The sequence below is a fragment of the Zingiber officinale genome, chromosome 4B (genome assembly GCF_018446385.1).
Source record: "Zingiber officinale cultivar Zhangliang chromosome 4B, Zo_v1.1, whole genome shotgun sequence".
NCBI classification, from domain to species: domain Eukaryota; kingdom Viridiplantae; phylum Streptophyta; class Magnoliopsida; order Zingiberales; family Zingiberaceae; genus Zingiber; species Zingiber officinale.
Window position 1 is genome coordinate 118795429 of NC_055993.1, and position 24928 is coordinate 118820356.

Below are 24928 nucleotides of genomic sequence, written 5' to 3' on the forward strand. Positions count from 1 at the left end.
TTATTCGAGAAGGAGAAAGCTAAAAGGAATTGTTAATTTGGCATGTAATTAGCATTGCAATGGTCCCGTTATCTAAGAGTTATAATAAATGAATTGAGTTTAGACGGAATGGCCCATTGTTTAAAGACTGACAGATTCATTATAATGGATCAATGGATCGATTTTCTATAGGTGTATATTTTTTTAAAAAAAAAAACCTCCCACTACTAACCAACATATGGTAATATAATCATCTTTACTACAATAATAAATCAATTGAGTAATGATAAATTTTTATTGATTAAGATAGTCATTGTTAGATTACCAGTGAAAATAATAAAAATACTAACTATTCATTGGTAGATCAATCAATTAATTGATGAAAGAAGGGCAAAATAAAAGTGAAATCCAAGGAAATTAAAAAGTTATACCAGGAATACAAAGAGGAGGATTTGAAAACAAATAAAAATATAATTGGATAATATTTAAATTGTAATGCTCTTAAGGCAATGTTTACTTGGGAGGGAAATAAAGATTCTTTCCTTATATATTATTTTTTAAAATTTGTTATTATAAAAAATGTCTCCATCTTCATATATTATAGTATAGGTGAAATAAATTATTAAATTTTAGGAGCAATTCAACAATAAATCATAATAAATAAGAGATCTGAATAATTTAAAAAGTTAAAAGAGTAAGGTTTAATGACTTTATTTATTTTTTAAAAAATAAAATAACTAATATACAATAAATGAAATTGAATGCAAACTAACTAAAACAAAATTGATCAGAAAATAAAAAATAAGACCGGAAAAATTGTCCAACTAGGCGGCTAAAATAAATCAAGAAAGTTCCGGAGGCTTCCACGAAAGAGTATGCTGCCTAACGGAAGAATAAGTCTCCGTCCCCCGAAAACGTTATCTGGCGTAACGTTTGAACTTTTTTTTGAGTTTACCAAATGTACACGAGATATAATTGGCAACAAGCTGGGCCCCGGTTGTGGTGGACGGTCAAATAGTCTAAAAATTGCAAGGCGGATAACGGTTACGACGGAGCAACGGTAACTTTACGAAGACGTCATTGCCCTCGCGAAGAAGCATCAATTCGCGGTATCTTCACCGGGAGGTGTTCATATCGATTAAAAGTTCTATAAAAGGAACCCTAATCTGCCTGTCTCTCATATCCCAATTGTTAATCGAATAGGAACAAAGCGCTGTGCTTTTCGCCTCTTTCTCTTCGATCAAGGTATGCTTTTTTATCTTCCGATTTCTTAGTAGTTGTTTTTAGCTCTTCAATTTTTCTTTCCTCTTTATCTGTTCTTGTTGTAGTTGATTTGATTTTCGATTAACTAGGCTTTCATAGTTCGATACGATTGCAACTCGAGTCTTGGGTATTTTTAATTGCAACAAATTTGACTTACGCCGATCGTTTGATTCTTTTTTGTTTTGGAGTAGATTGTTCTGATTTCTAAATCTTTGGATCTAAATGGTTTGTTTTGTTCAGTTGGGTCTTAATTTTTCATATTAATTGAAGCAGATGCAGATCTTCGTTAAAACTCTCACCGGCAAGACGATTACCCTTGAGGTAGAGTCGTCTGACACCATTGACAACGTAAAAGCCAAGATCCAGGACAAGGAGGGGATCCCACCGGATCAGCAAAGGCTGATCTTCGCCGGCAAGCAGCTCGAGGACGGCCGCACCCTTGCCGACTACAACATCCAGAAAGAGTCCACCCTCCACCTCGTTCTGCGTCTCCGTGGAGGCATGCAGATCTTCGTTAAAACTCTCACCGGAAAGACGATCACCCTTGAGGTCGAGTCCTCTGATACTATCGACAACGTGAAGGCCAAGATCCAGGACAAGGAGGGGATCCCGCCGGATCAGCAAAGGTTGATCTTTGCCGGCAAGCAGCTCGAGGACGGCCGCACCCTTGCCGACTACAACATCCAGAAAGAGTCCACCCTCCACCTCGTGCTTCGTCTCCGTGGTGGCATGCAGATCTTTGTCAAGACCCTTACCGGCAAGACCATCACCCTTGAGGTCGAGTCTTCCGATACCATCGACAACGTGAAGGCCAAGATCCAGGACAAGGAGGGGATCCCTCCGGACCAGCAAAGGTTGATCTTCGCCGGTAAGCAGCTCGAGGACGGCCGCACCTTGGCCGATTACAACATCCAGAAGGAGTCTACCCTCCACCTTGTTCTCCGTCTCCGTGGTGGCATGCAGATCTTTGTTAAAACCTTGACCGGCAAGACCATAACCCTCGAGGTGGAGAGTTCCGACACCATTGACAATGTCAAAGCTAAGATTCAGGACAAGGAGGGTATCCCTCCGGACCAGCAAAGGTTAATCTTTGCCGGAAAGCAGCTTGAGGACGGCCGCACCTTGGCCGATTACAACATCCAGAAGGAATCAACTCTCCACCTCGTGCTCCGTCTCCGTGGTGGAATGCAGATCTTTGTGAAGACCCTCACTGGCAAGACCATCACCCTTGAGGTGGAGAGCTCCGACACCATCGACAACGTGAAGGCCAAGATTCAGGACAAGGAGGGAATCCCTCCGGATCAGCAAAGGCTAATCTTTGCCGGCAAGCAGCTTGAGGACGGCCGCACCCTGGCCGACTACAACATCCAGAAGGAATCCACCCTTCACCTTGTGCTGAGGCTGAGGGGAGGCATGCAAATCTTTGTGAAGACCCTCACCGGCAAGACCATTACTTTGGAGGTCGAGAGCTCCGACACCATCGATAACGTGAAGGCAAAGATCCAGGATAAGGAAGGCATCCCCCCGGACCAGCAGAGGCTCATCTTTGCCGGCAAGCAGCTGGAGGACGGCCGCACCCTGGCCGACTACAATATCCAAAAGGAGTCTACCCTTCATCTGGTTCTCCGCCTTCGAGGTGGTCAGTGATATATGATCCCTTTGGCTGGGTTTGGTCGTCTCCACTAGAGTCCCTAGTCTGATGAAACCTGAAGTATACAATGTCGTTTGTCTGTGTCCTTGTGTTGCAGCATTATATTTTAAGTTTGCGTCTGGTTGAAACTCTGATTGTTCTTCATAATAATAAGAGAGTGTCTACTATGTCCCTAAATCTTTTGAGAAAATAAAAAATCTTTTGAGCACGTCCTCACCTAAAGCGCTGCTGTGAGATTGGCAAAATGTTTATAATAATTCTATTTTATTGTGGAGTCGGATGAGATATCATTCTTGTTCTCTTTGGAGCTGGAATCACGGAAGATGATGCGCGAAAAGCTGCAGGGGTTACAATGTTACATGACTTGTTGACTCGGTACATATTCATATCGGTGGCTGATTTGACAGAGTTCGGGCAAGGTCACGTAATTGCAATCTGAACTGAGCAAGGATCGACTCAAGGGCAAGGTCACGTATTAGCTGAGCAAGGATCGACTCAAGGGCATGGTCACGTATTGCAGTTCGACCTGAGCTAAGCACGAAGGAGGGCTTAGATGTACGTAATATTTTGTCTTTAGAGTTGGGGATTTCTCGTGTCAAGGGACATGGTCTGACTATGTTAGCTGGGCTTAATTGGGTGGTGGATGTACATAATACTTTTTCTTAGACATAGGGATGGAGTCACGTAATTGTTGTCAAGGGACATGGTCTGACTAAGGTTGCTGTTGGAAAGTTCGATTTCATCTTGTTAGGGCTCAGAATGAATTAGATTTATGTTTGTGGACAATAGTCAATTAGAAGCTTTGTGAATTACTGACGACACTAAGAATCTACACTCTAATATTCACTTAAAAGCTTCTCAGGTTCTTCTCAAGTAGCAAGTATAACCACCAAAAATTAAATTTAATAGTAAAGAAATAGAATTACATCAACTAGTGTTTCTTTGCAATCTTCTTGGGGGTAATTCCACATTGAGAAATAAATGTGTAATTAATAGGAATAACCAACTCAATATACACCAGTAACAGATCAAATGGACAAACTACAATTACACTCGAGAATAAAATGGAATGATATGATATTAGATATTAGTTAATGATTCATTCAAGAAAATGGTGCACAGAATTTACAGATATCTAAGAGACAACTGCTCCACGTAGATTGACAAACCACTGTGTATTGAAATGAACTTACCAAGAAACCAGTAGCTTGTTTTGTGTGCTTAAGTTCATCCGACGATGATCCAACAAGCTACAATTAAGAAAACCCAAAATATTAGACGTATATACAGAGTCTACCAGCTAAAGAATATAAATATATAGTAATTACCTCTGGTTTTAATTTATTACACCACAATTCCATTTCATCCAAACCAGATTTCACATATTCTCCGTTGCTAAAGGAGCAACATTCTCGGCGCAGGAGAAGACTATAACAACATATAGTAGCATACTAACCTAGTTGCCAGAATAAACATTTGTTCCTAATTTATACACAACAAAACAATCCTTACATAGTTCTCTTGCAACACTGCCAGGAGATTATCAAGATTGTCGATGATGCTTTGCCACGGGCTGTTCTGAGCATTACTTCCAAATGAACGCCCTCTCAGCATACTTTTTGCTCTTACTGTCCTAGTTACCTTCAGTTTCAAAAATTTTTATCAATAAAGTAAATAAATGTGCGCTTAAGGTCTTAAAACACCATCAAACATGTTTATAACTTGGAATGTGATTAATGGTAATATGCCCTTGTAGCATTTGTTAGAGCCAAGAATATCATCTAAAAGAAGCTATTCTGAGATACAAGTTGGTATATATATTCTCCGATTATAGCAAAGCCAGCCACACCAGTGACCAGTCTGATGAAGTTAGTGTCTGGCTGGTATTTAAACTTTTCTCCAAACATAAAGCATATGCACCAAACACTGATTTAACCTGTCTCTACTGTAGGACATGATATATGTAATACTATCTGAGTAATGAAGAGCATAAAGAACGAGTGGAACACTTGCAGGCATTATAGATAAGCAGTCAGAGAATTTATGTAAAACTAAATTGCAGAGGCAAGTAGAATATATAAAAAAAAAAGACAGTCCGGTGCATGAAGCTCTCATCATGCGGGATCCTGGGGAATGATCTATTGTACGCAACCTTATCCTGCTTTTGCAAGAGGTTGTTTCCAGGATTCGAATCCGTGACCTTTTGATCATATGACAATAATTTTATCGTTGCGCCAAGGCAAGTAGAATATGAGATAATAAAATATACACTTTTCCTAATGATGAATGGTTATTAAATTTGTGCTTGTGCAATCATAGATGTGCACAAATTTTGCCAATGTTGATACTCATAATACTCAAAAGAAAAAATTACACTCCGGGTTAAGATTGTCGGTCTTAGAGCATGCACCACCTAATGCAATCTGCTCATGCGTGTGGTGTTAAGAGCATGAAATTGTAGATTTTGCCCGTATTTAAGAACTTTAGTTTTGTGATGAGCGATGACTGGCAAATTTTTAACAACCACGGAGATGTGAAAATCATCTCACCTGTATACACTGAAATTAATGAGCTCAACTCTTTCTTTGCATTATCACGAAGGATCCCAACAAAATTTTCAACATTAGCTGAGAGCTGTTGCTTGAACAGCAATGCTGGGTATTTGGCCTCTACTTGGCGGACTGCGCACAAAAGCAAGTTCATCCACAGGAATATTTGAAGAAGAGCGGAACCCCTGCACCACATTACACAAGAAATGAAGTCGATGAATTTTACATTTACTGAAGAATTCGTTCAGTAACTAAGAAAAATTCACAACAAATTTGCATATCAAAGAAAAGACCAGATGAATTGCATACTTGTGTCATCCGCCCAAATAATGATGTTGGTGATGGAGGCTTCCCTCGTGGTGTAGAACTAGCTGCACCGGCAGCTTTTAGACTCTTTTGCAAGAGATATAACAAAGTAGATGAATTTAAACTCCTTAGGTGGAAAAAAAAAATTAGACCTTTGACTTTGTTTTAAAAAAAAATTCTCACTTTTTTTTCATTTAGATTTAGATTGGTTTAATTTTTTTTAACAAATTAAATATTAATTTTAAAAAATATTTTTTATATAATTTAATTTTCTTACTTTTTTATATAAAATTATTAATTAAATTTTTATATTCAAATTTTGATAACATAATTTAAAGAAATATAAGCTTTATTATTTTAAACAGAGTATTATTATTAGATATAATAATATATTTTAAGTAGATAGTAAGCTTACAATTCACTTAGCTAAAAATAAGTATATTTAAATAAAATATGAAGAGAAGTAGAGAACAACCCTTATAAAAAAGAATAAAATTGAGAAAATAAGAACAATAAAATAGGATAACAATATAAAAAAAATCATGCTCCCGTGCTCAACTCATCATCATCAGCAAGCACAAAAAACAAACAAATAAAAAATAATATATAAAATGATAAAACTGAATACAATCCGTAGAAAATAAAGATCATAATGAGACTAAAACAAACAGTCATTATCATTTATCAAGAACTAACTGGAAGCCTTTTTAGGCACAAAGCAAAAGAAAAAATAAATTATATTTTTCATTATCTAAATCAGAACAATTATAAATGGTAGAATTGAGACAAATGAAAAATCGAATAATTTATGACTGTAAATATATTTAAATAAAAGTTAAACTTAATGTCTATCAAGAAACCGAAATTGTAGAGGTATCTAACTCGTTATTGCTAAAAAATAATAAAATCTTTCATTTTGATGAGACACAATATGAATAAATGTATGAACATTTGAATTTAATCAAGCAACAAGCATCATAACACTGACTGCATCAACGTGTTAGTGTTAGGTGCGATTTCTCTTCTCTAATCTCAATGAGTAAAAGAAGCTCAGAGAGGGGGAGTTGGAAAAGGGGAAGAGGGGGAACTTAAAAAAATTAATATTTTTTATTTTGCATTGTATGGATAAGATAAAAAATTTCTAATTTATATTCTTACTGATCAAAAGAGAAAACATCACTAACGACTGATAAATGTAACCATTCATAATTGAAAACGAACAGATTAGATTTTATAAAATAACATCCATAATTAAAAATAATTTTAATTTGTTAAAAAAAGTCCTTTCATGACTCTATCCATTGAAACCCTAATGAGTTATTTGTGAAATTCGAAGTTTTGATAGATTGAGATTATTTAATAACGTGGCCTATTCTTTTCCATTCTCTTAAAATATATATATATATATATATATATATATATATATATATATATAATATTCAATATATTAAAAATAATGATCCCAATTTTTAAAAAAATTTAGAGAATAAGGTTGTGTAATTTTTTATCATGTGGACCCTATTTTTTCCATTATCTTTAAAAAACATATAAAAATATATTTAATACATTAAAAATAATAGGCTCCAATAAAAATTAGGGCCCTAGGCATAGGCCTTAATAGCTGATGCGGATATGTCCCTGGGTCCAAAGGTAATTAGGGAGAAAAAGAGGGGTCTTTTGATCATTTCACATGAAGAGTGTTTAGGGATTATGAGAAGAGGCACTGTTCATGGGTCAAGAGGGAGGATGGGGTTCGTGTTTTGTTCCGCCACCAAGAAAGGGGCTTTCTTCCTCTCACGCTCGTCGCCGGCTGCTCCTCTACCTCCTTTCTTCCGACCTCTTCTCACCAGCGCCGCCACCAGGAGGAGGAAAGGGGGGGGGGGGGGTCTTCTGCCACCAGGGCACGTGCGAGGGAGCCATCATCTTCCCCTTCTCCATGCCGACCCCACCCCTCAACACTGCTCCTCCTCATCGCCTCTGGCGCCGGCCATCCCTGGTCAGCGAGATCGCCTTCTCCTCTCTCCCTCTCCTTTCATTGGCACGCGCCTCGCGTCGCAGCTCCCCCTCCCCTCCTGTGCGCAAGCTGCCAGCGCTTTGAGCAGTCACGGTCAGATCCCGTCGCTGCCACAAGCCTCCGGATCGTTGCCGTCGTGCACCCCCTGCGGGTTAGATCTCATCGCTGCCGCAAGCCTCCAGACCGCTGCCGCCGTGCACCCTCTGCGAGCTAGATCTCGTCGCTGCCGCAAGCATCCGGGTTGCTGCTACCGACTCTCTTTGGTTGTCGTCTCCCGCAGCAACCCTTGGCCGATCCACGACCTTTGCCGGCTTCATAGCGCCATCGTTGTTGCCCTCTTCCTATCTCCACTACCTGTTCCCTCCGACGCCCCTATAGCAACCTTCGATGTCTCTACTGTCGATCCGGCATCCCTACAGGCGACTCTAGCGGCTTGACAATCGTTATCCCCATCGTTTTCGGCGCAGATCCGATCATTGTTGTGTACCGGCCATCGAGCCATTGTGTGACGGCTATCGAGCTGTTGTGTTTCACTTTTTGCACCATTATGATTGTGAGTTACTGGTATTCTCCGGCCTGCGTGACGTGTTCCCGCCTGCGAACCGTTGTGGTATTCCGTCTCAGGAGCCATCGTCATATTTCGGTCGACATGTCGCCTCTTGGATCCATGCTGCATTGAATTCCATGTTGTCGCCCCCAAATCCGGCTCCTCAGCTGGCTTACATTCGTCTATTCTTCAGGGTCGCGACGACTCGATCAACATCGCGACCAACTCACCGATCCATCCGAGGGTGCCCCTCGGGGACAGGGTACGTCATTGTACTCATCCTGTATTTATTTCGTTATTTTACTATTATTCGGCTGCTTATGTATTCATGGGACCTGCCTCGAACATCGGGGTACCAGGGACCGGGGCAACCCGGTCGTTTGTTGCAGGTACTGTTGACAAGGTTGTCAAAATCGAGATTCTACATTGAAACGAAAGGGAGTTGTAGAATCGTAAACTCGTAGTATCGTAACACGAATCGTAAGTTTCTACCAAAATGTAAAATTATATATAAACATATATATACTCATAGAAAATAACATAGATAAGATTAATAACCTCAAAAACACATTAAACATTTGACTAAACTAAACATTTATAAGGTCTTCTACAATCCACACATAAAATAAGTCATAAGTGACAAATTTTAGATAACATATAAGTCTACAACATGAAAAATAATAGTCAAGTTCTAAGCTTCATAAATTCATGAATTCATAATCATCCTCCATGTGTTCTTCATCTCCAGCATCCTCCATGGCATCTCCACCTTCTTCAACTTCATCATCATCATAACTAGGCAGCTCCAAATCATCATGAGGTGCTCTACTACTAGGTCCTTCTTCAACTGGAACCAAATCTTCATTTGAAGCATCCAAATCTAAATTTTCACTATCATCCACAATCCAATCATCATCAGAAGCTAGGTCATCAATGCTATAGTCATTGACTTTCCTCAATTCCTTCTTCTTGGCTAATTTTGAATTAGTCATCACAAAGACTACGTCATTCATCGTTTTTGCCTTCAAACGATTTCTTCTCTTAGTGTGGACCTAAATAATAACAAAATCAATTAACACATACTCATATAATCACATACAACTAGGTAATTTCATTCAAGAATGAAATGCAATACCATCTCAAATGCACTCCAATTCCTCTCACAGCCAGATGAGCTACATGTCAAGCTCAAAACACGAATAGCAAACTTTTGCAACTCAGGATGTTCATAACCATATGATTCCCACCATTGTGTTGGAGTTTTGGTTTCAATTCCACAAGTGGCTACTGCACTACCAAAGAATTTCTTTCGATATTTGAAGTCTTCCAGTTGAGCATCAATCTTATTTACTTCTTCCATACTTTCAACCATCCTTTGTAGACAATCATATATTCCTCTTTTCACTTCAAAGTCAGCTTTAAAATTAGGACTGTAATGAAATTGAGGGTTAAGGTAATAGCCCGCAGCATGCAAAAGCCGATGCAGTTGATTATCCCATCTTGCATCTATAATTTCCCATAGAGGCAAGTAACTAAAGAGTGAGAAAAAAATTTGAATTAGTTTCCAAGAAATTATAAATTTATACGAGTATTTAATAATTAGTAATAAATTAAGTTACCTTTTCTTAATACCATTAAAGGCAGCTTGTATCTTTTCTTTGGCTCTGTCAATTTCCTCATAAATGAACCCCATGGCAGGCTTCTCATCCGAGTCTACCAAACGAAGGACTTTGATCAAAGGATAAGCACTCCTCAAGCATGTAATAATGCTTTTCCAGAAGTCCTTATCCATTACCACATTTTCAATAACCTTTCCATCTTTAGTCTTTGCAAATTGACTAGATTTCTATTCTTTGGATGTAAACATTCTAATCAATGCTCCCTTATTGTCATTCAAGCAACCCAAAGTCAAGTAAGATGTGGCAAAATGGGTAGTGGCTGGTCTAATCAAATCCTTTTCTTTGGTAAAATGATGCAATAGAGAAATAAGCGCAGTCCTTGAATAGATGTAAGTTGTGATCTTTTTACCTCGTGCAATTGTCTCTTTATGTATTAGTATCTTTTTTTCAAAATCCTCCAACATTAAATCGATGCAACGGGCTGCACAAGGCGTCCAATATAGCCTCTTTCTCTTCCCCATCAACATCTCCCCGGCTGCTTTGTAGTTTGCTGCATTGTTTGTGACAATTTGCACTACATTCTCTTCACCAACTTCTTCAACAATTTCATCCATCAACTTGAAAATCTTGTCAGCTGTTTTAGATATATCAGATGCATCAATTGACTTCAAAAAAATGGTTCCCATAGGACTATTAACTAAGAAGTTTAATATAGTCCTCCTCCTCTTATCTGTCCACCCATCAGTCATAATTGTGCATCCCATTTTCTTCCAAAATGCTTTGTGCTGCTCTATAACTTCTTTGGTGCAATCAACTTGTTGTTTCAAATACTTGACTCTAATCTCATGGTAGGATGGAGGCTTAAAGCCAATACCATGTCTTGCAACCAAGTCTAGCATCTTCTTGAATTCATCACTTTTTGCCACATGAAAAGGTATAGCATTATTGTAGAAAAAAGAGGCAATCCCTTGGCAAACTTCCTCCCTCAAATTCTTCTTGAAAATGCCATTGATGGTAGTTTGACTACTCACACCCCTTTTCTTGAATAGATCAGCAGGATTCTTTGCAATTTCTCGCCTTTGTCTTTTTGCACCCTCCACCTCCTCATCTTCATATTGGCCAAGAGGACTTGAATCACTTGATCTTCCTTCAATCTCCTTTGCCCTCTTTATTAAATTTTCTTGCAATGATGATACAATTTTCCACATTTCCTTCCTTACATCATCACTAACAGCCTTGCATGCTCCAACATCCTTTTGTGTTCCTGCCAAATGATGCTTGAGTCTATAAATCCCTCCATTTATCACCTTTTGACAGTATTTGCATTGCACTTTCTTTGGATTTTCATCAATTGCAATTCCATGTTTCCAACCTAGATCAGATCTATTTCCAGGAGCATTCACTGCCAATCTTTTGGAATATGAAGTTCCACTAGTTGTGGAAGCTACGCTTGGAGTGGCTACACCACTATTGGAGCTTGCTTCACCAGACCCACCAACACTAGCTTCTCTACTCATTTTCGTGAAATTAAAGAAGAACAAGAACACCACCACGCAGCTTCAGCTTCACCAACGACACTGCAACTCTGCAACAGCAGCTCGCGAACCACAGACGTGGCCAACAGCCTTCAGAGATGCAGACGGGACAGAGACTGCCAAAGAAGTAAAGAACAGAGACCCACAAATGAGATAGATGGAGAAGGGGCAGAGGCGGATGGTGGCATACCTTTAATCGAAGTCAGTCACAGTGCCGGTCGACGCACACCGGACGCACAGGGAGGAGGAGACAGATGCATACGTGAAGGAGACGATGGTTGCTGAAGAAGAACGAAGCACAGCAGTTGCGGCGACGATGGCTCGCGACGCGACTTAGGAAAGTTAGGGTTTCTTGGACCCGTGTTTGAAAGATCACTGCGATCGACCTTCCGGTCTTGGAAAACCAGCGGATATTTCGCGTAGAATCGCTGGACTCTTACGAGTCTACGATTTCCGCTACGCTTCCACGCGATTTTGCACGACTCCACCCGATTTCGCTTCCGCTTGGGCACGCAACGCGGAAGGCCACCAAAAATGCGTAGAATCGTGTGATTCTACGTTCCGACTCGCGATTTTGACAACATTGACTGTTGACCAGAGGACTTCTGACAACTTGGTCAACACAGAAGACAACTCACCATTCAGGTCATGGAGATGCGGTCAACATTCCATTATTTCGACAGTTTCGTCTTCTCAGATTCCCGACAGGATCAATAGCCTATGCCTAAAGCCAACCATGACCGCATGTGTTAGGGGACACAAATTATTTTTCAAAGCACGAACATGTTGGGCTTCTCGAATTTAGATGAGGTTCAGCTCAAAGGAAGATTCTCTGACATAAAATCTTTTAACAGTTGTTGTACTCCTATCAATTAGTATTATTGACTATCAGGTAAAAGTGGTTTCTTTCTATTGGGACATCAACATAATATTGTTTTCCCGTGAATTTAAGGGACGTTTCTATCCATTATGAATACCACTACAATGATACTACCAAAGTCAATCTAATAATAACAATTTTCTTTGAACTCAATAAAGAATTCGATATTCGACCCGAATATACGATGATAGAGAGAGACTATCGATATTTAATATTCAATCCAAATATCCTATTATATATATAAAAGTTTTTTTTCAAAATACATTAACTATTTTTGTTATTGCTTGGAGTAACTATTTTTGTTAATGCTTAGTAGATTATATAAATGTTAAATTTATTTTTTAATTATATATATTTTTTTAATATGATGTTAATTCTAATATATTTTTGTTGAATGATGATATAATTAGATGGAAAGAAAAAAAATTATTAGTATATATCTGATTCTTTAATAGGTATAGATATAAGAATGAATATTCGATTCCCAATGGATATGAGGATGAAAAACATGACTCATTGTCATTCCTATACATAAGATGTCTCCATAAACACAACATTATATCAAGGATTATCATAATATTTGCTGTCAATTGAAATCCCCTATCTATTATTACCTCATTGTCTTTAGTTAGCCATGATAACTTGTATGACTTAGGATAATGGTCCACCTTCAACTATTATTACCTCATTATCTTTAGTTAGCCATGATAACTTGTATGACTTAGGATAATGGTCCACCTTTAACTGTAATTTTTAGATAGCCTTCTTGGACACAACATTCTTATAATTCATACTGACGATCATCATTTTGCACATTTTATTTGCAACTGTACAGATTGTGCAAAAAATATTGATTTTCAACTAATCATCCCTTAAATTACCTTTAAGAGTTGGTAGACTCTTACGAACGACTAATGTCTAATGATCATCATCATAGTCATACATATCATACACTAGCTCACTAACGGGCTCTATCTTGTCTTCCATTTCTTCCTTAATTAACAAATTTTTGCCCTTCTAATTAATAGATTTTATGCAATTGGTTGCTCTATACCCTACTCACCCCAACGAAACACTTGATAGTGGGTTTCGAATTAACCTTCAGTGACTGCTAAATAGGAAACAAATCCTTGAGGCTATTTTGGTCGTCTTAAACTACAGTAGGCTTTCAGTTCGGTTAATTTTTAATAGCTAGTTAATGTTGATAAGCCTCTGAAATTGTCTACAACGAATGAAGAATGAGAACATCTTGTAAGGACTGGTGCAAACCTTAAGTATCATGTCATCATCTACTCTTCTATCTCAAATAGATCGTTCTGGACAATCAACTGGTAGAGCTCCACCATTTAATCACCGACTGATCTCGTTCTCTATCTCAACTCATGAAGTCATTGATACAAAGCTTGGGCGTAGCCAAAAAAGAAGAAAATGACTTTGCATCTTCTCACTGAGTTCACGACTTAACTCTGTAAATCCTTGATGATCACATCTTGAATGCTACTATCATAATATTAGGATTCCTCAATTTGGACCTATCCGTTACAATCATGACCACACTAACTTTTCATTGGACCTTCAATTGGGTGGATGGCGAGTGGGAGAGTGATGAAGACCATAATTTGTAGAATTATGATCCTTTATAGTACCAATCTAGGTCAGGATCAGATCTATAGGGTATGAGGCCTTCGAGAAAAAAAATAGCCATGGATTACTCGGTTTAAAGGCCACAACATGGATTACTAAAGTATTCGTTGTTAGATTACAAATGAAAATGATAAAAAAAATTAATTAATTGTTGATAAAAGAATAAAATAAAAGTGAAATCCAAGAAAATTAAAAGTTATATGAGGAATTGAGAGAAGTCTATTTGGAAATAGCTAAAAATATTAATTAAATAATATTTAAATTTTAATGGTAGAGGATGATAGATTTAGTATAATAGGATAAAAAATAAATCCCGTATATGTCCTTAATGAAAAACTCCTCCATACCATAATTATTTGATGGTTAGATATAAGTTGGTTATATAATTTACTTCTCTTAGTATAATATGATATGAGGGACGCTAAGATTAATCTTTTGCTATAATTTAAAAAATATATATATTAAATTTGAGGTTTTATTCAACAATAAATCATAATAAATAAGAGATCTGAACTATAATAGTTAAATTATGAATAATTTAAAATTTAATAAAATAGGGTCAAAGGACTTTATTTATTTATTTATTTTTAAAAACACAATTAAGTAACTCTAGTAAAATAATTGAAATTGAATGCATATTAACGGCACTAAAATAAAAAAAAATAAACAGAAAATAGAAAATAAGAAGATTCTCGATTGTAAATTTTCTATTTATATTTTCTGATAAAATAGAAAGCTTTGGTTGGCAATTTTCACACTGATAGTTTTTTTTAGAAAAGGAGATATTATTTTTATGGAAAAATAAAAAATATCTAAAATTATTTTCTAAAAAAAGGAAAAAAAATATTTTTCAAAATATGAAAAGAAAACTAAACTCCACCTTAGTATCTCAACTTATCTGGATATAAAACTTATTTCATTGATTTTGACCTACAATATTTATTTCTTGATTGAATACATACATTATACATAGGAAGATTATTACCTAAAAAGAAAACTAAAATTAAATCCACATTTCTTTGTTTTCATATTGTTGGCGCTCCAACTAGGCGGCTAAAATAAATCCAGAAAGTTCCGTAGGCTTCCACGAAAGTGTCTCCTGCCTAACGGAAGAATCGGTCTTCGGACCACCGACGATTTGGACGACGTCACATACCCGAGATATGATTGGACAACAAACAGGGCCACCCTTGTGGAGCAAATAGTCTAAATACGACGGAGCCACGGTAACTTAACGAAGACGTCCTTGCTCTCGTGGGAAGCATCAATTGGCGGTAAATTCACTGGGAGGTGTTCATATCCATTGAAAGCTCTATAAAAGGAACCCTAATCGACCCGTCTATCGTATCCCAATTGTTAATCGAATAGGAACAAAGCGCTGCGCTTTTCCTTTCTTTCTCTTCGATCAAGGTATGCTTTTGTCATCTTCCGATTTTTTAGTAATTGTTGTTTAGTTCTTCAAATTTTTTTTTTCCATCTTCCTCTGTTCTTGTTGTTGTTGATTGGATTTTCGATTAGCTAGGGTTTCATAGTTCTATACGATTGCAACTCGATTGTTGGGTATTTTTTAATTGCAACAAGATTGCCGTACGCCGATCGTTCGTTTTTTTTTTTTTTTTTTTTTGCAGTAGATTGTTCTGATTTTTGGATCTAAATCTTTTGTTTTGTTCAGTTGGGTCTTAATTTTTCCTATTAATTGAAGCAGATGCAGATCTTCGTTAAAACTCTCACCGGCAAGACGATCACCCTTGAGGTCGAGTCGTCTGACACCATTGACAACGTAAAGGCCAAGATCCAGGACAAGGAGGGGATCCCGCCGGATCAGCAAAGGTTGATCTTCGCTGGCAAGCAGCTCGAGGACGGCCGCACCCTTGCCGACTACAACATCCAGAAAGAGTCCACCCTCCACCTCGTGCTACGTCTCCGTGGTGGCATGCAGATCTTTGTCAAGACCCTTACCGGCAAGACCATCACCCTTGAGGTCGAGTCTTCCGATACCATCGACAACGTGAAGGCCAAGATCCAGGATAAGGAGGGGATCCCCCCGGACCAGCAAAGGTTGATCTTTGCCGGTAAGCAACTCGAGGACGGCCGCACCTTGGCCGATTACAACATCCAGAAGGAATCTACCCTCCACCTCGTGCTCCGTCTCCGTGGTGGCATGCAGATCTTTGTTAAAACCTTGACTGGCAAGACCATCACCCTCGAGGTGGAGAGCTCCGACACCATTGACAACGTCAAAGCCAAGATCCAGGACAAGGAGGGGATCCCCCCGGACCAGCAAAGGTTGATTTTTGCCGGTAAGCAGCTCGAGGACGGCCGCACCTTGGCCGATTACAACATCCAGAAGGAATCTACCCTCCACCTCGTGCTCCGTCTCCGTGGTGGCATGCAGATCTTTGTTAAAACCTTGACTGGCAAGACCATCACCCTCGAGGTGGAGAGCTCCGACACCATTGACAACGTCAAAGCCAAGATCCAGGACAAGGAGGGGATCCCCCCGGACCAGCAAAGGTTGATTTTTGCCGGTAAGCAGCTCGAGGACGGCCGCACCTTGGCCGATTACAACATCCAGAAGGAGTCTACCCTCCACCTCGTGCTCCGTCTCCGTGGTGGCATGCAGATCTTTGTCAAAACCCTTACTGGCAAGACCATCACCCTCGAGGTGGAGAGCTCCGACACCATCGACAACGTCAAAGCTAAGATCCAGGATAAGGAAGGGATCCCCCCTGACCAGCAAAGGTTGATCTTTGCCGGCAAGCAGCTGGAGGACGGCCGCACCCTGGCTGACTACAACATCCAGAAGGAGTCCACTCTTCACCTTGTACTGAGGCTGAGGGGAGGCATGCAAATCTTTGTGAAGACCCTCACCGGCAAGACCATTACTTTGGAGGTCGAGAGCTCCGACACCATCGATAACGTGAAGGCAAAGATCCAGGATAAGGAAGGCATCCCCCCGGATCAGCAGAGGCTCATCTTTGCCGGCAAGCAGCTGGAGGACGGCCGCACCCTGGCCGACTACAATATCCAAAAGGAGTCTACCCTTCACCTGGTTCTCCGCCTTCGAGGTGGTCAGTGATATATGATCCCTTTGCTTGCCTTGGTCGTCTCCATTAGAGTCCCAAGTCTGTTGAAACCTTAAGCTTACATTGCCGTTTGTCTGAGTCTTGTGTTGCTGCATTTATTTTCAGTTTGCGTCTGGTTGGTACTTTAAGTGTTCTTCTTAATAAATGTGTTTAGTCCCCAGAATTGTTGAGCATGATTGTGATATTGTAGATTGGAACTGTTTTTAGTGATATCGAATCACAAAAGATCTTGATGTGAGGAAAGCAGCAGGAGTTACATGGCAGGTTGCTCAGTCGTGTGGATGTCTTTTTTATTCTGTCAATCTCTTCTTAAGTGGCTCAACACTACTGATCGAGTCTGCCTCCAGTTTACAAATGCCTTCGTTTCCATGGACGAAATTGAGATACCACTTTCCTCATAACTGATTTCTAATGCTCTTTATTAGGCCTGTGAATGAAATCTGAGCTAGTTGTTTAACTGACATTGATTGGAACTTGCAACCCTGCAGTTGTTTGATGCTCAAATTCTCTGAAAGATTTTTTTTCAGCCATCAATCCGAACCAATGATGAACATATGGAAGTGTTGGGAATAAAGTGGATAATATGTATTTTTAAGATCTCGGAATGGATGTTCCATGAATGTCGACTCTTAATGTTACGATTCAAAATCATCGGTTTTATTAAAGAATTTATTTTTTAAAAAAATATATATTAATAGATTCAAAGTTAGAGTGCAAAATAGATCCGATCTCGGAATGGATGTTCCATGAATGTCGACTCTTAATGTTACGATTCAAAATCATCAGTTATGGTTCGATTCGCCATTTACTGGCTGAAGATTACTATTATTATTTTATTTTTTGAAAAAAATCATAAGATAAGTGTTGGGTGAGCGATTTTAATAGAAGGTGCAGACGGGAGGTTTCCAGAGAGCCTCGCCGCCGTGGCTGATGCGGCGTCCACCCGCAGCAAGGCCAACCCATTGTTGTTAGTCGCTAGATCTTTCATACCTATTCCACCAAATGAATGATATTAATATGTAATTTTTGACTCGCCGATGGAAATCTGATCTCATTATTCTAAAATTACATGGTCAAAATTTGGAAAATAAAGAATCTATTATTCCGAAACTGCACGGTCAAAGTGAAATGAAAAGCTGCTTTTAAAACTCCTTTGGAACTGCACGATTAATGACTCCACTTTCTCATGCCTCCGTAAGCTGGGAAAAAAATCGACGGCTTCACTATGATTCACTGGAGCCTAAAATTTAAAAAACAAAAACAAGTGTTTGAGAAATCAAGCTCAGCGTAGGGGAGTTGAAGTGGCAATCAACAAAAGAGGTTGGCCAACCTACCAACCTAACAATATTGGACTGAAATATGATCTCTCACATTGGCATACCTGTCGACCTAAAACAAGATCGATATCACATGATACTAGCCTCCACGATTAGGTTAGTATTTACCTGAGTAATTCTCTAATAGATTTATGATCAATTCCCAACGGATACAAAATAACTCGTTAAATGTCTTACCTTCTCTATATAAAAAGTCATTGTATTATGACAAATATCCTCCATGATTTATTCCCTTCTATAGAATATGGAACCGTTTGATATTAGGTCTGCCATGATCTTAGGCCTTCTCCGAGTAATGGAGTCTCGGTCAGCCTCCCTTTCCACTGAACCTGCAAGTCGAACCGGCAGCAATCCTCTGCTACAGTCATAGGCCGCCTTCGATCAAATCAGAAATTCTGTAAATCAGAAATTCTGTTATGTTTCTTCCTGTTCTCAGCGTCCAGTTGTTTGAGCTCCTCTACCGACTCAACATGATACATTGTTCTACTTCATGTCTCATTCTATCAACATAAAAAAGATAAAAGAATGAAACTCGACCATTCCACAGTTTTCCATTCATTCTAAACAATCAACCAAAAGAACAAACTCTATCAATCTTATAAAATGTCTCACTCGATCTCTCACACAACCAGTCGACACTTCAAATCTTCCAAACCATGCCACTAAATGTTTGTCATCCTCTAAAGTTCAACCACAATGCTAATCAATAGTTTTACAACTTAATCAATTACTGTCAAGTTAATCTAATCTCACATTCTTACTTTCAAGTATGAAATCAAGACTTGGAATTGTTAAACTCAATCAGAAAATTTCCCTGTAACTAAATGTAGCATCCAAAATGCATTATTCAAATTGAAATTCACAAAAACACTAAAAATAAGTCAAGCTCTGGCATAAATGACACTAAAATGCTACTACCAAGTCACAATCAACTCAGCAAAATATCTGGAATAAATTGATACACTTTTTCTTCAAAACTCTTATACTGTTGATAACAAGTCCATGGGGAAGATAAAGTGCAAGGAGACAAAACTTAGAAAACATTTGCATAAACTAGCGCCTGGTGGTCTTGCCTTTGCCTCGCTTTCCAGAGAACAAATGTTTTGGCTTCAGGTTTGGAATAACTCTATCACCTTCTCCCTTGCAAGCAGCCTTGTTTCTCTGCCTCACTGACTTCTTAGCGATTTTAAGTGCCTGTTGTTTTTGAACGATGTCTCTGAACCCTTCTCCAGGAGTGAATCCACCAGGGGCACCAATTATTGCCCGCGATCGAGATGCGGATATCGACCTTGACCGCACACGCAGCTTCTTGTTAGAGTGTTCAGTGTCAATATCCATAGCTTCCCCATCTTCACCTTGTCCTGCCAGAGATCTATCCCGTTTGCGACCCCTCGTAGAGAGAGATCGACTACGAGCACGATTGACAGCTGCAGAAGGATTGATCCCAAGAGCAGATAGCTCTCTACCCATCCTATCAGTTGTGTATTTTCTATCTTTATCAAATTTCCTTGGTACAACAGGACGGCTCTCGGCAGTGCTCTTCTTTATCCTATGCTCTTGGATAAGCAATTTCTTCTTTCTTCTGATCTCAGAGAGGAGTGCTTTCTCTTCCTCAGTAAGTTCTTTCCCATCCATTTCAAAGTCCTCCTCAACTGCCTCTCCTTCAAGACGCAGACCCTCTTCTTGTTCAAGTTCCTCTAACCTCTGCAAGATGTCAGGATCAACAAAATCATACACGTTGTGCCCATCTAGGATCTCTGGCATAACGTCTTCCTTCCACTCATCATTAGCTAACAGATAATGCTTTCTTAAGCTAGCAGAATAAACACCAGCTCCGCCATTCTCCTCTTCCAGATCCTTCTCGAGCTTCCGTTTCTCCTTCGCATTAGCAGTGGCTCTAGCTTCTATAACAGCTTGAGGAATGCATGGTGGGCGCTCTTTTGTATCGCGAGGCTTTGGAACTGCAACATGGAATCTGTTCAAACAATCATTTATCTTTTTCGACTTCATCTTTATTTCTACCCTCTGGTTCAAAAGCCTTTCACAGGCAGCATTCTTGACAGCAATTACTCCCTCGTCTGTCATAGTACTCATAGTGAGTAAAACTCCCTCGTCATCCTTGGAATCTCCACCTTGGGCTAATATTGACTTGACAGCCTCAGCTTTCATCTCCATCACCAGCTTCATGTCCTCCTCAGGAAGCCCTTCCAATGGCTGCAAATCGATCTTATTGCACACAATAACAAGTGGTTTGTTCATGAACAATGACTTGATGCTATGGAAGAGAGCTGCTTGCTGAGCAATACTGTAACCACATGATCCAGATATGTCAAGGAAGAACAAGACTGCAGCTTTCAAATGTGCCAATGCAGTGATACTGCACATTTCTATGATATTTCTGTCTTCAAAAGGACGATCTAGAATCCCAGGGGTATCAATAACCTGATAACGAAGATATTTGTAATCTGTGTGACCAACAAAGAGAGACTTAGTAGTGAAGGCATATGGCTGGACATCAACATCAGCCCTAGTGATCTTGTTAATGAAGGAACTCTTGCCCACATTAGGATATCCACAGATCAAAATTGTGCGAGTATTGGGATCAATTGAAGGAAGCCTAGCCATGTGCTGCCGTATCTGCTCCAGATAAGCCAAGCTAGGGCTGATACGCTTTATAACAGTGCACATACGACCCAGAGCAGCAACCTTCAAGCTCTTGCAACGGTACAATGAATCACCATACTTGAGCAACCTAACATAATCTTTTGCAATCTTCCCAATAATGTTTCTGGCAGTGTTAACCTGACCAAGAGCAAGCTTGTAGTGATCTTTGTTATACAATACATGAAGCAAATCTCCATAGAATGGGTGTATGCCTTCCAACCGAGGAAATTCATCGATGATGGCTGACAGCTTCTCGTGGAAGTTCTGTTGGGTATACTTCACCTTGCGCATATAAAATTCACGAAGGCGAGAGATGGCATATCCCTTGTGGACAACAGTTGGAGTTTGACGCTGGGTTCGTGAAAGGATGATGTCAATGAAGTCCTTCCCAGACGGGACTACTGTGATCTTCTTGAAGTTGTACTGAACCATCTTCACAATAAGTTAACTACACAAAAGACTTCTGTTACAATATTTTTACCTTGCCTGGAAAAATGTGCATTAATAAAAAGCATAATCAACCAGAACAAACTCAACTGTCCTCAAGTACTATATGAAAAACGTGTATACTGAAGGCATCCAAATGATTTGAAAAACTTAACTGATATCAATTTATTTTGTTGAAGAGTTCTAACAGACTCCTTGTATCATAATTTCACACTTATAAAAAAAAATGTTGATCCTAATCAATCGAAGCAAGACATCAAAATCAAACAAGCTGATATCAATTTTGTATTGATTTATGTTCTAACAAACTCTTATTATCATAGTTCCACAGTAATTGAACTAATTATCATATGACCATAATCAATAGAGGAAATGAAATCCACACAAAAAAAAAAGCAAACATTCATCGACAAAAAACAACCAGATCAAGAAGCTAAGATTCAAGTTTTGGGATCTGCAATTGAGATTCAAGTTCTCTTTTCTTTTAATTAAGATTCAAGCCATGATAATCGTTTCCTTCTCTCCAAATGAAGTTATCTCAAAAAACTAACCAGTGTAATGTCCAGTGATTGTTAGTTTGAGGAGGGTCTAACCATCACAACCAAATGGTCAATTACTATACTTGACCTGAAAATATTATATCAGAAAACTTTGGAATTTATTTTTTTAAAGTCGCATATCACAATTGAGACTGTCAATTAACTAGACTAGTAACTTGAGAAACATGCTTAACCAATGCAATAACATGTACCAGAAAATAACAATAAAAGACAAAAAAAGATTTTCATCTCTTTTTCCAATTGTTTTTATTGGGATAACAATGCCCGCTAACATTTATCAATGTGCATTGAATGAAGATGTGCATAAAGTTTAATGCAAAAATTAAGAAATAATTTATACTGTAACCTAACCATCTGTTTATTTAAGTATTTTCCCCCCTAGATAAAGACAAGCTAATATGAAAAATGATCCTGTGAAATTTTGAATTCAGATACTCTATTATCCTCGGATGGGACCTTTTTCAATCTAAATATCAAAAACCAAACAAAGAAAGCAGCAAATAACTTGATCATATACAGCATGAGTTTGTCATATACGAATGTAAAGCCTATCCTACTTTACTATTACACCAAAACATCACCATCGCAGAATAATCTGATTCACAATGTTTAATATATTTTACAACACATAGTTTTCTTGTATTTGTGGTATCGATCGACTTATCACATCAACAGACGCTAAAACCAAATAATGAACAAAGTAACAGACTTTAGCAATATCAAGCTAAAATCTTATATTTTTCAAAATCAAACTCGAAGTTCATCCTGACTGATGAAGAAATCACTCAATTAAATCTATGTTTTTAAACAAAAGTTTATCACCTAATTCTGTTGCGACGGAGTTGAATATACGAACACCTCGTAGGAGAGAAATGGGACAACGGAGAGCCGCAGCACCCTGGAAAATTGGAGTTGCCGAAGGAATACTGACCGCCCAGATCGAAGGAACCTAACGGCCGACCCGCGTCCCGGCGGCCGAGAGATTGGTACAGAGATCGTGATAGGATGGAGGAAGGGAGGGGAGTTGCGGCGCGGAGCTGGGTCTAGAGAGAGCTGCACTAGGGTTCCCTGATATATATATATACACGGCAGCTTTTTCAGAAAGGTTTGATTTAAGAAAATATTTTTTTTTAAAAAAAATATTAATGAAAATTTAGAATAATTTAAAAAGGTCTTTTATTTTTTATTTAAAAAATATCAAATTAATTTTGGAAATATGCAAAATGCAAGTGGCTATATAGTGAAAGCCATGAAAATTCCTTATTTTATTTTTTTTTAAATTATATTAAATTTTTTACCATCAGAAAATATCATTTAGAACCAACCAACTATAAATATTATTTTTAACCTAGTTAATATTAATTTCTTATCTATTTAAAAAATAAATTTATGACAAAATAAAATTATTTTTTATCTACTATATAAATCCATTCATAATTCAAATCCAATTGAACATAAATTATCTTTTAAAGAAGTTGTTTTGAATAAAAAGAATGACTATTTTATCCATGAGAGTTGTTTGTGTTCCTGTCATTGTCTATTTCATCCTTAATCTAACTTTTTATTGTTGGATAATTTGTCATTGGATATAGAGGAGAAGTAATCAATTTTAGCCTATTTATCAAGATGACTTGAATAAATAATCTCAGACTGTCAGCCTTGAAAGTTAGGTTGAGCTGCTAGATTGTCTGGAAGATAGTGTTGGGACCGAAATATAGCTAGAGGGGATGGGGTGAATAACTTGTCACAATCTCGTGCTTGTCGTTGCTCGCTTCTTGTGAAGATGTGCAGCGGAAAATACAAGAACCAACACAACAACGCTAACTCTAGGGATTTACTTGGTATCCACCTCAAGAAGAGGTGACTAGTCCAAGGATCCACACACTCACGCACTCTCCACTATGAAAACACTCCTTTATGATAACTACCGTAGGCGGAGAAGCCTTACAAGCTCACAATACAACAATAAGAAAGAAAGAAGCAAAATACAAGTAAATCTTACAAGATTATAATGAAACTCTAGCTTCTTCTTCTTCTTGTTGCAACTCGCCTCTTGACTTGGATGTGCCTCCAAGAACCTTCAAGAACTGGCGGTGAGGAAGAAAGGATCGCTGTGGAGCTTTGCTGTGATTGCCGTAGAGAAGAGATAGAAGCTCTGTCGAAGAAAACGCTCGCCAACCTCTATATTTGCGCCAACAGTCAAATCTCAATCGATTGGATTGCTCCCAATCGATTGGGGAGGCTTTGGATTGATCGACCGATCGATCTAGAGCGCCTCTGTACTCTTGGAAAACACTTGAATCGATTGCCCAATCGATTCAACGTGTCTCGCGCGATTTCCAGAGCTATCGCGTGATTTTCTAGCCTCACAATCGATTGTCCGATCGATTGGAGATTTCAATCGATCAACGGATCCACTCAGAAGCTCACTGTTCTCTCAAAAACTCTTCCAATCGATTGACCGATCGATTGGGGAAGTTTCAATAGATTACCCAATCGATTCAGCCCATTTCTGCATGAATTCGCGTAAACCAATCGATTGAACCCCCTATCAATTGGACAATTGATTGGAAAGTAGAAAACTGGATAGATCTTGAAATTAGCTTCGTTTCGCATCCGAGATCACCTCATTCCGATATCCGAGTCAAAAGTTATGGCATTCGGAAGTTTACTACGTCCGAACTTTCTAGTTCCATGCCAACTGTTGGAACCCCAAGGTTGTTTTGGTGTGATCAACAAGTCAAGTTAGGTCCTGCGTTGTATTTAACCTTGTGTCTAAGTGTGCAAGAGCTTAGGAGCACAGGTACTCGAGCGGAAGACGCAGCTAGCGAGAAGGACGGCACGCTG

General features: G+C 38.7%; 5 protein-coding genes across 6 annotated transcripts; 2 read left to right on the forward strand and 3 right to left on the reverse strand.

Moving 5' to 3' along the window:
• Positions 1-1151: 1151 nt before the first annotated feature.
• On the forward strand, positions 1152-3101 carry LOC121976226 (polyubiquitin). The gene is made up of 2 exons (XM_042528309.1): positions 1152-1224; positions 1516-3101. The coding sequence occupies exon 2, from the start codon at positions 1516-1518 to the stop codon at positions 2887-2889; it is 1374 nt and encodes a 457-aa protein (XP_042384243.1). The 5' UTR covers positions 1152-1224; the 3' UTR covers positions 2890-3101.
• A 5853-nt stretch (positions 3102-8954) lies between these two features.
• On the reverse strand, positions 8955-9853 carry LOC121976227. The gene is made up of 2 exons (XM_042528311.1): positions 9445-9853; positions 8955-9361 (listed from the first exon to the last, which is right to left on the reverse strand). Exons 1-2 carry the CDS (start codon positions 9679-9681, stop codon positions 9008-9010), a joined length of 591 nt encoding a protein of 196 aa, XP_042384245.1. The 5' UTR covers positions 9682-9853; the 3' UTR covers positions 8955-9007.
• LOC121978590 lies at positions 9800-11708 on the reverse strand. The gene is made up of 4 exons (XM_042530918.1): positions 11654-11708; positions 10338-11553; positions 9929-10022; positions 9800-9815 (listed from the first exon to the last, which is right to left on the reverse strand). Exons 2-4 carry the CDS (start codon positions 11443-11445, stop codon positions 9800-9802), a joined length of 1218 nt encoding a protein of 405 aa, XP_042386852.1. The 5' UTR covers positions 11446-11553; positions 11654-11708.
• Positions 11709-15238: 3530 nt separating this feature from the next.
• On the forward strand, positions 15239-17316 carry LOC121976225 (polyubiquitin). The gene is made up of 2 exons (XM_042528308.1): positions 15239-15397; positions 15693-17316. Exon 2 carries the CDS (start codon positions 15693-15695, stop codon positions 17064-17066), a length of 1374 nt encoding a protein of 457 aa, XP_042384242.1. The 5' UTR covers positions 15239-15397; the 3' UTR covers positions 17067-17316.
• Positions 17317-19281: 1965 nt separating this feature from the next.
• Positions 19282-23141, reverse strand: LOC121976223 (nucleolar GTP-binding protein 1-like). Of its 2 annotated transcripts, none has more exons than XM_042528306.1 (2): positions 22904-23137; positions 19282-21522 (listed from the first exon to the last, which is right to left on the reverse strand). In XM_042528306.1, the coding sequence occupies exon 2, from the start codon at positions 21504-21506 to the stop codon at positions 19464-19466; it is 2043 nt and encodes a 680-aa protein (XP_042384240.1). In that variant the 5' UTR covers positions 21507-21522; positions 22904-23137; the 3' UTR covers positions 19282-19463. The 2 variants fall into 2 exon arrangements, with proteins under 2 accessions (XP_042384240.1, XP_042384241.1); XM_042528307.1 differs by having other exon boundaries at positions 19344-21560; positions 22904-23141.
• Positions 23142-24928: the final 1787 nt, after the last annotated feature.

Bases quoted from the DNA above. Each gene is read 5' to 3' on its own strand.
- LOC121978590 (XM_042530918.1), bottom strand. From the start codon at position 11,445: ATGAGTAGAGAAGCTAGTGTTGGTGGGTCTGGTGAAGCAAGCTCCAAT. The intron at 10,023-10,337 runs GTAAAAAGATCA...TTCGTTTGGTAG, and splicing joins TAAAGAGACAATTGCACGAG to ACTCGGATGAGAAGCCTGCC.
- LOC121976227 (XM_042528311.1), bottom strand. From the start codon at position 9,681: ATGGTTGAAAGTATGGAAGAAGTAAATAAGATTGATGCTCAACTGGAA. The intron at 9,362-9,444 runs GTATTGCATTTC...GTTATTATTTAG, and splicing joins ATTGGAGTGCATTTGAGATG to GTCCACACTAAGAGAAGAAA.
- LOC121976223 (XM_042528306.1), bottom strand. From the start codon at position 21,506: ATGGTTCAGTACAACTTCAAGAAGATCACAGTAGTCCCGTCTGGGAAG.
- LOC121976225 (XM_042528308.1), top strand. From the start codon at position 15,693: ATGCAGATCTTCGTTAAAACTCTCACCGGCAAGACGATCACCCTTGAG.
- LOC121976226 (XM_042528309.1), top strand. From the start codon at position 1,516: ATGCAGATCTTCGTTAAAACTCTCACCGGCAAGACGATTACCCTTGAG.